Below are 13,854 nucleotides of genomic sequence, written 5' to 3'. Positions count from 1 at the left end.
ATTTTGTTCACTTTCTTATTTTTAAGTCTTAGTGCATGATACAATCAACAGCAACAAGTAAATTGAGTTTTCCCTTCATTTGGTAGCTAAATACTTCTTAGTAAAGCAACATGAATCTGTGCAGCACTGGACTAATGCAAATGTAGATGGAGCTTGTGTATGTGGTCAGAAGTGAACAAAGTGACATCCAAGATTTAATTCCTTGAAAAAAACAACCAAACAAAAAACCAATGGATTTATTTAGTAGAAATAGCAGGGACATGGTTTCAAATCCTGGGCATGGCTTTGTGTCATGGCTTTGAGGGGAGCGCTCCTTTGTCATTGGTGCAGCTCTGGAGGCAACTGATGTTGACGTCTGAACAGACTCTTTCAGAAGGCAAAAGTTGAGATTTGGTGTGAGAAATGACTACTTTCTGACACCTTTCTGGAGGAAAAGACGTACTTTTGTCCAGATTGCCTCTGCAGGAACGCCATAAATGTAACAGGTTGCAACAAAAGTTAAGATAAGGAAGGTGGTCAGGGTGGAGGTTTTGTTTTGTTTTACCCTTTATCAGGGGAGTAGTAACTCTGCTGTTATTAGCAGAGCTGGTAGCACAAGCCTTAGTTTTTGAATGACACTGAGAAGTCCGGCATTTTAGGCAGAAATGTACCACTCCCCAAAGCGGCGTTGGTATAATGATATCAGCACTCCTAATCAGAAACAAGCCTATTTGATATGTCCTTGAGTCTTGAGCCTGACTTCTGAGTTAGAGTTATGAGAATAGACTGCTGTAGCTTAGTGCTTGTATGTGACAAACCTTTTTCAGTTGTTCAGTCTGGGCAGGGAGAAATGTTAATTTTAACTGGAACAATCCACATAAGTTTTTGAAGAGGAACAGATTCAGGACTTGAGGGCAGGTTGTAAAGACTGGAGAGAGGACAGTCTCTCTTGTATCAGCTTGAGGGGGAATAGAAGCTTTAAAAGAATAGAATAGTATCCTTTTAGGTAGAATTTTTATATCTACTGAGACACAACGCCACATCACAAATATTTAATTTTATTTATGCATACCCTGCATTCATTTACTTCTAAATGTTGTCATTACAATGCAGTAGTGCTGTGCAAAGCGAGAGTCTAACAGCTCAAGGGACTTTCAGCTACATACATTCTTCCCAATTCAGATCTCAGATCTGCACAAGCAGACCGTTGCACCTATAGGAAGCCCCATTTACTGCATGGAGATGCCATCTGCAGAGATTCAGTTGCAGGATTACAGCCACAATTTCCTTTGGCTTCAGTGCTGCATGTCTATCTGATCGCAGCATGCAACTCTTTATTCAAGAGTTTTGCCAGATATTCTGATGTTTACTGAACTACAGATGAAATCTATTATTTTATGAATTATGACCAGCTCTGAAAGCACACTTTTGTCTTAAAATATTTGTTCTCCTGTTGTTACAATTGACTGTAAGATTATTAGAACTGGAAATACATAGGAGGAGCAAGTTTCCATTATTTTCAGTTTCTTTACCCTGTGATAGCACTTTTACACAGATTTATTGCTTTCCCTGAAAATCAATCTGTAAAGTAAATTTCCATCTTTCTGTGGAGTTTCTGTAAAGGAACAGGAAAGAAAAAATAGTTAAAAATAACAGGAAAAAATAACAATTATAAAAAAAAAAAGTCAAGACTGCTGATGGACACACTTCTTATTTAGAAATAATTGTAAGATTTTTTCTTTAAATGTCACATTGACGGTGACTCTTGAGAGAACAGAGCTTTGTTGGCTAATGCAGTAAAAGTAAAACTGTGATGAAATGGACAAATGGAGTGACATCCTGAATTGATTTGGGTCTTGCTTTATGCATTTCTGCACCAGAACTGGAGTGGCAGTCGCTGCAGTTAGCAATAAGTGCATTGGACAGAAGCTAATGTTGCTACTATACTTAGGTTCTACCCTTTTAGTCTTAGAGAGGCGATTGTTGCTTATTTATACCATGAATAGTTTTTAAATTAACTGATAATGAAAAACAAACCCAACAAGGAATAGAAATGTAATTCTTCTCTGTTGTAGAAATTAATGTGTATGTACAAATCCATCTGGATCCGCCCCTTCTTCCCCCCCCATTCCCACCCCCCCCCCCCAATATTTTTTGTCATTTGATCTTGTTTTGTGTCTTCATTTAGCTTTAGTCAGGGCCCCTTGAAGGATGCGCCAAACCTGATCTGTACCCCACATGCAGCCTGGTATAGTGAACAAGCCTCAATTGAGATGCGGGAGGAAGCAGCACGAGAGATCCGAAGGGCGATCACAGGTACTAACTCACCTTGTTAGCTCCTTCACTGCATATTTCTTTTTAACAAACTTTTTTCATTCTTCAGTCTTGAAAGATGCTGAAAAGAACCAGCCTTAGGTTTTGTTTACCACTTCTAATATTTGGAACACAGAAATGAGCAAATACCCACTAAATCTGTTCTGAGAACTGGAACAGATCATTTTGGAGGTTCATTGCAATTACAGAGAAGGCAGGCACTGCAAAATAAGTATTTTTTCCATATAACAGAAATGTACTTCTGTGTGAAAAATCCACTGCTTTTTTTTCTGTTGCTTGTAAATATTACCCATTTGATGGGTTTGACTGCAAGTCATCCAGATATTGCTGGTATCTTTCATAGGTTTTCCTGGGTGCCCCCTTACACTTGTCATGAGCAGTTCTCTTTCCTTTATTCTTTTCTCTTTGGCTCCTTTGTATTTTCCAAAGTTCATCTAAATTTGTCTTAGAGGACAGTCTGGAATTTCAGTCTCTTTAAGGCTGTAATGTTCAGAGATAAAGCATCTCGAGCTTCATGCTGTTCCTAGTAATGCTTATATCTCAACAACTCATTCTCTACATCAAAACAAAGTTCTCAGTATTTTCTTGGAGGATACTGTTATTATAGATGTTCCTGTCTTTAAAGCATTGCTAAAGAAGTCTGGCATTTTAAAGAGCAAAGTCACTTTGTTATATAACTACCATGTAATTGTAAGCTGTTCGCATAAGAGAAAACAGTTATGTCTTGAACATGCACTGCTAATAAATAAAATGAGAAGAGTGAGCCATTTGGCATTGGTTTGAATCCCTTGTAGCCTAAAATAAAAGGAAGGATTTTCATACTGGAAAATGATTCATTAAGCACTAATGTTCTCTCTTCAGTAGGACTTTGCTGTTTCCCCCTTGGCAATATAGACTGAATGCTCTGCAGACATGAAGGGCCATCTGTGTCACCTTGAGAGTAGTTCAGTGCCAACACATTGCTCTGCTATACAAAAAGCAGTAGCAGTAGCCTTTCCTGTATCTTGTGCCTAGAGAGGCTGGGCAATTTAGTTTCATTTATAGCCTGTGCAGAAAGAAGAGTCTCCTGGATGGTGATAAAAGGCACCTCTTAAACGCCTGGTCTGAGTTGCCCTTTACAGGACTATTTCTCTCTGTTTTAGAGGTAACCTAAAGAGTCTGGTCATCCTTTTGCTGGAATTGGTCCTTGTGCTTATACTCCAGGAGGACTCTAATTGTACGTTCATTAAGTTGTTGTATAACTATTGCCTGCTCCCAAATAGCTCTGGGAGAGATTGCACCAACCAGCATATGATACCTACTTGGGGGATGATTGATGTGCAAATAAGCATTAATAGGCTGAGGTCTGAAAACTGAATAAGAGTCAGCTGTATGGAGCTAGTTTTATGTTAAATATTGTGCAATAGCCCCAGCTATATGGAGCTAGTTTTATGTTAAATATTGTGCAATAGCCCAAACATATGTGCCTAGGAAGACAGACCTATATTTTCTTAGCGTGTGATTGTGCTATCAGCGATCTATATAATTGATTTGTATTGAAGCTGTCAGCCCTTGAGTGTTTGCACATGGTTTGTAGTAAGATCAAACTGAGGCCAACATTAGGGAGGTGAGAATGACATTGAATTGTAGTGAAACAAATGTAGGAAAGATACAGGAAGCGTGGGATAAAGCTGGATATGTGAAAGCCATAGGGGAACACAGAGGAGAGAGGGTGTAGAGAGAGAAACTAATTGGAAAAAGGTGTGCAATGAAGGAATGCAGGCTGTTACTACCCTCTGACGATAAAGATGTTAAGTAGTTCTGCTGTTACTAGAATGTCAATGATGTTCTGGTGTATAAAATAAAAATAATAACCAGAGATTAAATATATTCAAATATATTTTTGAACATCAAAACATTCAAAGTATTAAATAAGGAAGACCACTGAAAACAGTAATGGAAGAAACGGGAAGGCGAGCATGGCAAGTGAGAAGATCGTTATAAGTTTAAAATAAATAAATAGATACTGTTTCGTAAGGGGAGACTAGTAGAACATGCCTACAGAAGTTAGCAAAATGAAGAATGAGAGGGGCAAGGAGGAAGACATGATTGTAGTTTAAAAATACTTGAGAAGGATAAACATCAGAAGAAAGATACAGTTTAAATTTATGGACAATTTTGGCAGCAGTTTAGATGGATGTATATTTCAGCTAAATTTAGAAGATGATTTCTAATCAGGAGAACGGTAGGAATTCACCCATAATGGGGCATGTACCTCATCTTGTCTGATACTGAACTAAGAAGCCCTTTTGGCTTGTGCATAGGAGACATCGGAAGTTTTAGTGACATAAGCGCAAGTCATGGAGTCACAAGTTATTTGATGGTATCCACTAGACAAAAAGCAGTTCTGTGAAAAGGCTTTTTTACAGCCCCATTGTGGCTAGGCTGATGGATAGAAAGACCAGGCAAAGAGTAGTGAAGTCCTTAATCAAATTTCCAGTAGGAAGTTGGAGACAAAAAGCCTGAATGCTTTAGTGATGGAGCATGGTCAGTTTTTGAAAGCGTTTCTGGAGTACTGTTGCCAACAGTAGCAGGGGTAGACTTGAATTTACCTCTTTCTGCCACTATGTGTGCAAATGCACAGTATTAAACTTCAGAAAATATACGTTAAAACAGATGTCAGAAAAAACACAGGCTCCAGTTGATCTCCCGTTGAAATAGGTGGAAATATTCCTGTTGCCATGAAGAAAATGTGTCGTATCTGCTCATGTCATTTTTTGCAGGGCTGGAGATAGTTCTGCAAAAGACAGTCAGAGGCTTGTCCAGTATGCGCTGAATCAGGTTGACAGATTTTCCAGTATCTGTGTCTTAAAACTGCAGTTATACTTCAGAGGTTAAGCAAAAGTTTTGAAGAAATGAAGAAGGGAGTTTTCTGGTGTATTTTCATTTTTTGTAGGAGTGAAAGAGATGGCTGAGGATTAAATACATTATAGTAAATAAATGTGAAGAGCAATTGAGATAAAGAAGGGGAAGATCAGGAGGACAGGAAGAGAGTGTTGGTCATACTCAGGTTTATGGCAAAATTCCATTCAGAATCCTACATTCTTCAATAAGTGTTTTTATTGCTGTTACATGTGGAGGGAAAAGGAGGAAAGTGAAGTTAGAGAGCAGAAGGCTACATTGCTGAATTTGAGTGGCAGCCATGCTCTATATTCAAGTTTTAGCTTCTTGGAAAGCATGAATCTTGTTCATGATGGTTTTATTGAGACCCTGTATACAAAGACAAAGAGAAACAAAGAAATAAAAATTATGCAGAGCATTTTAACCGTTATTAACTAAGTCCCAGACAAAAGGGGAACAGTGAGGATCAAAAATAAGCTCTTAGTGTGATTTTATGTATTGATTTAAATATGCAAGTATTTATTTTTAACATAGATACATTAAGAGCATAAGGCATACAATTTTTATGGTTTTTTGTTTCCTCTCCCTCGCTTCATCCTAGGTCGTATTCCAGACAGTCTGAAAAACTGTGTTAACAAAGATCATTTGACTGCAGCTACACATTGGGCCAGCATGGATCCCGGAGTTGTTCATCCAGAGCTTAATGGTGCTGCATACAGGTAAGCGTGCTGCAGGTGTAAAAGAAATACCTCCTTAATTCAGAGGTATGTATTCCAGAATAAATAAAAGAGCTTCCTATTAATAAATGAAGTGGTTTTGGATTAGGCCCCAGCTATATTGTTTTCATAATTATTGCATTCAAGAGAACGATCTTGTTTTGCTAGTTGAAGTCAGTCATGCAGTGCGTAAGTATGTTTCCTTTTCTTATCTTTTTTGTGTGATTAGTAATATCTGAACAATATACAGTGTTTTGTATATTCCAGTAAAACAATTCTGGTCATCTCCAGTGAGTGCAGTGGAAGTTTATGTTCCGTTTGCTGAAGGTAATGATATAGCAGTAGGTTACAGAAAGACTTTCAATAATAAACTATTGTTACATGGTTTTGTGGCCTCCAGACACTCGAGAGAACAAATAACTCAGTAGTGAATACAGTGGAGTAGCCTGTGGTGGTTATGAAAATATGTTTAAAATAGTGTTTTCTAAATTACATGTTTAATTTTTAAGCAAAAGCATTTGGGGGACTTGATCTATGTATTCTCAATCAACTGTGAAAGCAGCTCTTAATAATTAATAGAAAGGGGCAATTTTTTTATGTCTAGTATGTACGTTCCTTAGTTACTTTGTTTGCTTGAGAGTCTTTCTCTGTCCCTTTATCCTTAGCAGCTGTTCTAGCAGCAGATTTTTCCTAGTAGCCAGCTTCACACAATTTTTGTTTACGAAAAACGTCTGCAATTTTTATCTTCCAGTATGGTATTTACTCATAAGTAGGATGAAAGTGGCTGAGAAAGCTACAGACAGCTGCTTCCCTCAATGCCTGGAGGGAAGGGACAGTGCAGTACTTTCATTATCTTTTTATACCTCTTTGTCCTAAACTTTCCGCTGTCCTTCTTCATACATCTTTCTTATCTGTGTCCTTCTTTAGGAGGGCTACCCCAGACTTCTAATAGATATAGGATTTTTTTGTGTGTTACCCCATATGAGAACCCAGCTGTGCGCTGCTGAGAAGTGAAGCAAAGCTCCCATGTCCCAATGACTTCCAACAGTCTCATCAGAAAGTGATGGAGGGATGACAGGGGGGAGTGTCACGACCCTCTGCCGTAATCTCCTTATCAATAGCCATAAGTGCACCAAAGGAACAGAATAACTTTGATTTGATCAACATGCATATGTCTTGCATCACGTCAAGATGTTTATTTTTGGAAAAAGTACCCGTAGCCCTAAATATCTGAAGAAGGGTGTTTTTATTTGCTTAAATGAAAAGTTTGAGCACATGTGTTCTCCTCCACACAGCATGTGGTTTCATTGGCTTCAGTTTGGAGTACTGAGGGTATAGCTGAATGCCATTGCGGCTTAAAGGCAGGTGTTGCTGAACTGGGGGCAATAACTCCAACCCTGTCATGGCAGTTAAGAACAGGGTTGCGTGCCCAAATAAAATGCAGTTGTTTGTTCTCATTTTGGGGGTCAGAAGTCGAACAGAAGCAGGCTTCACAGCTAGAAATGGATTTTAACTTAGGAGTGTTTTGGGAGTTAATGAGTTACAAAGTAAAGACCATATGTATTTAATTTAAGCAGGATAAACACAGAACTGGATGCCTTTTTTAGACATTGTTTCAGTCCGTTTTTTCTATAAAGAAAATTCATCATAAATAAATTCTGACTTCACGATTATTTTCAAATGCGAAAGAAAACTCATTTTGGGAATTTCGAGGGAGAAGTTAGGAGTCATACAACAAATATTAAAACCTGCTTTTTGGAGGGGTGATGGAGTAGTGTTTCAGTGTTGGTAAAGGCAGTTATTATTTTGTGCAGTATAAAATATGCGGAACTTGAAGCTCAGGCTTTATGAAGAAATTGGTTTCAGTAGCAGTGTTTGCTGATGCTTAATTCCTATCTGGATTAAGTACAGAATTTGAATTGATTGTTCGAAACAAATTCTTCTGTCTTTTCTTTGCAGTCCAAGATTATGTTCAACTAACTGAGTTCTGGAGTCTTTCACAGGCAGTATGATGTTTCAGATGTGCTAATAACTGTATCATAGTCATGTAATTGCATTAGAAGATAAGACCTGGGATAATAATTTATATGTTAAAAAATGCAAATAGCTCTTTCAGTGAACTAAAACTAATGAGGCTATTTTATTCTGGATATATCATTTACTTGTATTTTGATGTAGGACAGAACTCTCAAATTGTCAGATATTATCACAAGCAAAGAACATTGAGCATTCATCAGCAGAATATAATCTAGATCTGCATATCATCATATTCTGTGGAAAACAAAACCATTTACTATGTGAAATGCAAGGTGCCCTATCAACACAAAAGGTCAAGCAATCGGGACCTATCCCATGAGTAAAGATTTAACAGTATTTCTGAGAAGGAACTATTTGTAGTGGTCTCGGTGAAGCAGCATAATATACCCTGTTTTTGTGTTATTACTGTGTGTTTGCTACTGAGCTGCCTGTTAAATAACCCCCTGCCATTTCCTCTGTCACAGAGCATGCAGGTTATAGGCAAAGTGAAATTTGACAGCCAGTAAACAGTGATTGTGCAATTTATAGACATGTTGACATATCTTTCTGCCTTCTAACAGGTAAAAGATGAGAATATCCAGGTACTGAAGAGGTACTTGGATGAGAATAGTTAGAAGTCGGTAATTCAGGAGTTATTTCACGTTGAGGTATTTCACTGGTGGTTTTCAGACTCTTAAGATAACAGCATGCACTTAAATTTTTAAGCTCTTTTGGGACAGACTCAGTTTCTTGAACAGAGCTTAACATAGTGAGTTGAAGGTGCTTCTGTAGTTTAAAAAATACAGGAGATTAACATAGAAATTAAAGTTGCCTTTCAGTTGTAATTAAGAGGGGTATTTTTCTTTGTAAATTAAGACTATGTGGGGGAAGGGGAAGGAAGAGTATGAAGTAGCAGAGGAGGTGTAACTAATCTCTCGCTTCTACTTTCACGAAAATTTAATTCAGTGGACATTTTACCTGGAAAACATTTCAACTTATTGCTGCCAGAGGGCGAAGATTGGGAGCAACTTTATGAAGTGCTGGAGGGAATGTATTTGCTGATTAAGAATAGAAAAGCAATAAATAGCAACATAAGGGAAGGTTATGTAGGATAGAAATGCCCATGTGTAGACGCTGTTGAGTTTATGTGCCCTCCTTTCAGAGATACGATTTGAACAACACTGATGATTAAATTAAAAAGGGACAAAAATTATGAAAAGAGAATGGCAAAATAGGGTTAGGAGTTGTCGAGCAAAATACAGTTTCTGTAGAGGGCTATGTTATCTGTAGTTTGGCTAGTGCCACTGTGTAGCTTTAGGACAAGAAAAACAATTGTAGGGCTTTTGGATGTTACTAAAAGTCTTTAGGAAGCCTGTATCTGAGGAGAGGTGCTGGCAGGTAGAACCCCAATTATTATAACTTGGTGTCCAAGGGGAACATTTTTGTATACAGAAAGCATATTTGGAGTCGAAGGAGAATTATAGATGTGTAGTTTGAACTGCTTAATGTGCTCATAAGGTAACTGTTAATGCTCCTGATTCAGCACCGTCCATTTTCACGAGGGCAGGCTCTGACTTTTCTTCTGAGGGAAATGCAGTTGTAGAATTTGCTCTCTCCTTGATTTCTCCCAGCTCTGGTGTGTTGATGCTTGGGGAATATGTTGTTAGAAAGTAGAGATTCTGTGTTGGAAACGCTTGCTGGGTTGGGCTTTTAAATGGAAGTTTTTGTCACTTTGTGTTGTGTTTTTTACGAAGCACCTAGAGTAACAGGTAAGCTGTTTCAAAATTAAATTTGAATAAATAAAACAATACCCAGTCTGACAGTTTTCATAGGCATTGAAGCAAATTTGATTAATAAGATTCAAATTGAGGTACTGAAACAAGCAACTAATTCCATTAGCAACTGCAAATTAATTCTAAGGAACCTCTCTGGAGAAGGAATTAGCATAGGAAGCCCTGTATATATGTGTACAACTGGGAACAAAGTTCTCTGGCCTACAGGTGGTGTGATCTTTCACATACTGGTTATCCATCCCAGATTACAGTCAGTGTTACGATCTCTTAGAACCTTTCCCCGGATGACCAGGCCGGTGTATGGTGTCTTTGTTGTCCCTGTGCCATGTCGGATAGCCATGCTGAGGCCCTCTGGCACAGTGTTTGCAAGACAGTTCCCATGACGTTTCTGTGGTGGAAGAAAAAAGAACAAGTAAATGTGCTTCCATCCAGCTTTTTTCCTTCTCCAAGTTTTGCATAAGTTCTGCACTAATTTTCTATCAGTTTGAGGGAACTTAAGATGAGCAGCACGAACATGCATTACTTCAGAAAAGATGCTGCTGAAATGGGGTGAAATTCCCTGATGCATTCAGCATTGAACTCTGATGAGAAGAAAACCAACAGCAGAATGATGTGATATTTGAAAAAAGCTTGACAAGACTACAAGTGTCTTTTCTCCCATTTAGTTCTAAGTAAATACTAGGGTAGCAAATGCCACGGTGAGTAAGTGGTAGGTTTGTGTGTTTAGGCTTTTAAATGGATAACGCTGTCGCTAGGATGCTTGGGTGAGCAGAATATAGCAGGAGAGAACAAGGGATGAGCGTGCAGCTTTATGACGGGGAGGGGAGGCAAAGGGCCAGTGTTAAGTGGCCAGTGTGAGATAACTTGCAGGTGGGTATTGAGGTATTTGGCTAAAAAGAAAACATATCTTTGTTAAAAGTGTTCAAGTGTAGCTGTTGTACAGCGCTGTGAAATACCAGTGTTCATCAGTTACATCTGAACTTCGGGATTGAAACAGTAGATTTGCAATAATCTACTGCAGCCTGATAATATCAAAGCCATCATAAAATCAAGCTGAATCAGAGGGTGATTTTTTTTTGTTGAATTCGTAAAATATTTAGGCCTCGGTGTTCATCCAGATAGAGTGAGAAATCTTTAAAACCACCCATAGTTTTTGTGTTTGCATCTCTCTTTCTTGCAGTCTGCCTAAAGCACTTGTCCTCTGTGTAACTAGTACTGGTTCTCTTTCAGACAAGTACAGTGTTAAGTTTGATGCTGAAAAAGTTACCCAGGTGCCGGTTTGATGCTGAAAAAGTTACCCAGGTGCCGTAGGCTTGAATTTGTCATCTTAAGAGTGTGTGGGTATGATTGCTCTTTTGGGAGAGCTATCAGAAAGCTATGACTGCAAGATTAGTTTGAAGAAATATTTTTTCAAGCCACAACAATGAAATTTTAAAATTTCTACATGAGAATGAAAGAGAAAAAAAATCCCCGAAGGTCAACTTAAGGAAAAGTCGTAGAGAACAGATACATATTGCACAGACCTAGCCTGAATGACTTCTTGTTGAGGTATACTTTGAGAGGAGCAATACTTCCAGGTTGTTTCCTTTGCTATGGTGTCACTTCTGCTATTAAATCTGAAATCTGAAGAAATAATCTAGCAAACCTTTATTTCTCATTTGGGTAAAATACAGCATCTTTTGCTTTGTTTAGCGGCATCTGCATATGGTATCTCATCTGGAGCTTAACCAGCTGTCTTTCTCACTAGTCTGGAAACAAAAGAAGCATCTCTGTAGCCCTAGAAGGAGGCAGAGTGGGCTTTCCGGTCTGTCACCTCTTGGTTTTAATGTATGTTCTCGTTTTCTTTTCCCAGCAGGTATCCCCCAGGCGTTGTAAGCGTGGCTTCGACTGGCATACCTGCGGCAGTAGAAGGAATAGTCCCCAACCCTATGTCTTTATCACACGGCCTCCCCGCTGTAGCCCACCCGCCCCATGCTCCTTCCCCCGGCCAAACTGTCAAACCAGAAGCTGATAGAGACCACCCAAGCGACCAATTGTAGCCTACGAAAAACAGCATTCCCAACATCGGAGATTTCAACTTCAGCGTGTGGAAAACAAACAAACAAAACAAAACAAAACCTTGGATTTTGATTAAAGGCAAAACCATGAACTTACAGGAGGAGACGATTATTGTTTTAGAAACTGGTCCAATATACAGTATAAAAGGAAAAGGTGGGAGACAAAAAGAAGATTTGGAAACATTTTTTCCTCCGTATAAATTGTAGTTTGTCCCTGTCCAGTGGACTGATTCACTGTTTCTGTGTCCTATGGGTTCTTTGTTAAGCAAGAGAAGTTAGTAGTTAATTATATCATGAATGTACTTGTCTGTGTACAGTTTTTAGAACATTAAAAAGGGTTTGTTTGCTTAGCTGTCAACAAGGAAAAACATAAGGGAGGCATTCAACAAACCAATTTTGAGATTAAAAATCCTTTCTTTTATATTTTAAAACATGCCCCAAAATGAGGCAGTTGGCAAACTTCTCAGGACAATGAATTTTTCCCATTTTTCTTTCTACGCCACACAGTGCATTGTTTTTTCTACCTGCTTGTCTTATTTTTTAGAATAATTTAGTAAACAAAAGAAAAACAGTTTCTCCTAATTTTGGCATGAATTCCCTTATTTCAAAATGAAGACAACCTTGCAAAGAGATTTTGAGGAAAAAAAAAGGTTTTGTATAAACGAGCATTGTGCTTTTTGTCACCAGTTAAAGTATATATTATTGGTGGTATGCGAAAAAGGCACTAGACTACTGAAAAGTAGCAGCATTTCATTGCCTACATTGATTCCTTCCTGGTAATGTGGTAGGCTAGCAATATTTTTGGTTAAAATCATGTTTGTGACTGTAACCATTTGTATGAATTATTTTAAAGAAATAAAAATCCCAGACAAATATCATATGTGTAAAAATTTTTATTTCTAGTAACTGTTTATTCAACTTTTATTAGGTTTCTTAGCTGTAATTTTTAAACAGATGCTGTCAAATATTTCATTTCTAGCTTTACTTTGCTCTCTGTTGTTTGTAATACTGTCTTGGAAGCTTGAAAAATAAAAAAAAAAATTCTTTCCATACCATTTTTCCCTTTACATTTCGTAAATGTTGATCTTTTTTCCTGTGTTTCTAATGGAGTTTGAAATTAAGATGGATTTTGATTTGTACACCGGCATCATCAGCTACAGTATGGTAACAGCATTTATGCCACCACTGTGGGCAGAGCAGAGGAGGTACAACAGCAACGCAACAATAATAATAATAAACGTCTTTTGCCGAAGTCCAACATGAGAAGTGTCCATTGTTTTATTTGCTTTTGTGATGATGGAAGCGTGCAGCAGGACGTAATTGTATTTGCTATATTGAAGGAGTCTGTTTCTTTGAGCACAGGCAGAAGTGTTTTCAAGGCAGGTTGGATTTCAGCTGGAAGCTCTCTTGGCCTTTCCTGGGCTCCTGGATAAGATGTCCTTCATCCCTACGCAGTTTAAAAAAGCAAGACAGAAGTTTAGCTGCTGCAAGAAGGAAATCCAGGATGGGCAAAAGTGAACCTCGACATAAAACTCCTTGGTGGTCTCTTGTCTATTTGTTCACTATTAATCTGAACTAGTAACTGTGCACCTGAGGTTAGCGAGCTGTTTTTATGGGATCTATGAAAAGTTACTGTCCCCCATTCCCACAGGTCTACAGAGCGGCCTCTACTTCTGTTAGGAAAATGTTAGGAGGCTGCAGATGAAGAAAGACTGAAACTTGCAGGTCTGTGCCCAAGGAGCACTGTATAAAAGGAAATTTTGTCTCCATGGAAGAGTAGAAGGTTTTTGCCTTGAACATTTAGAGCCAAAAATGTCATCCATTACAATTTATTTGATGGTAAAACCATTCCTGTTCCCTCCATGAAACAAAACAGAAAACGGCCCTAAAGCTGCAAGTTGTCCCAGCAAAGACAGTTCTAACAGCTTTGTGGCCAAAAACTTGCAAACAACCAAATGCAGTCTCCTGCAGTTGAAGTAGGATTTCATATTTCATTGATAATTCATGTTTTAAGATGTTTCTTTGTCAGGCTGATGATGCTTCTTTAACATATGTAAAACAAACATTTAACATCTGGCT

The 13,854-nt window shown here is 38.3% G+C and overlaps 1 protein-coding gene across 13 annotated transcripts in view; it reads left to right on the top strand.

Annotated features, from left to right (window-relative positions):
* The window catches only part of CTBP1 (C-terminal binding protein 1), a 245,339-nt gene extending 232,306 nt beyond the window's left edge, over window positions 1–13,033 (top strand). For 12 of the 13 annotated variants that reach the window (XM_050896635.1, XM_050896634.1, XM_050896644.1 and 9 more), the window contains 3 exons: window positions 2,168–2,295; window positions 5,795–5,912; window positions 11,571–13,033. In XM_050896635.1, the coding sequence (XP_050752592.1) occupies window positions 2,168–2,295; window positions 5,795–5,912; window positions 11,571–11,757 (433 nt within the window). In that variant the 3' untranslated portion in view covers window positions 11,758–13,033. The remainder of the gene's footprint in view (window positions 1–2,167; window positions 2,296–5,794; window positions 5,913–11,570) is intronic. The other variant, XM_050896636.1, reaches the window with a different exon arrangement.
* Window positions 13,034–13,854: the final 821 nt, after the last annotated feature.

Source organism: Gymnogyps californianus, chromosome 4 (genome assembly GCF_018139145.2).
Source record: "Gymnogyps californianus isolate 813 chromosome 4, ASM1813914v2, whole genome shotgun sequence".
Taxonomy (NCBI): domain Eukaryota; kingdom Metazoa; phylum Chordata; class Aves; order Accipitriformes; family Cathartidae; genus Gymnogyps; species Gymnogyps californianus.
This window is presented reverse-complemented; position numbering and strand designations above follow the sequence as displayed.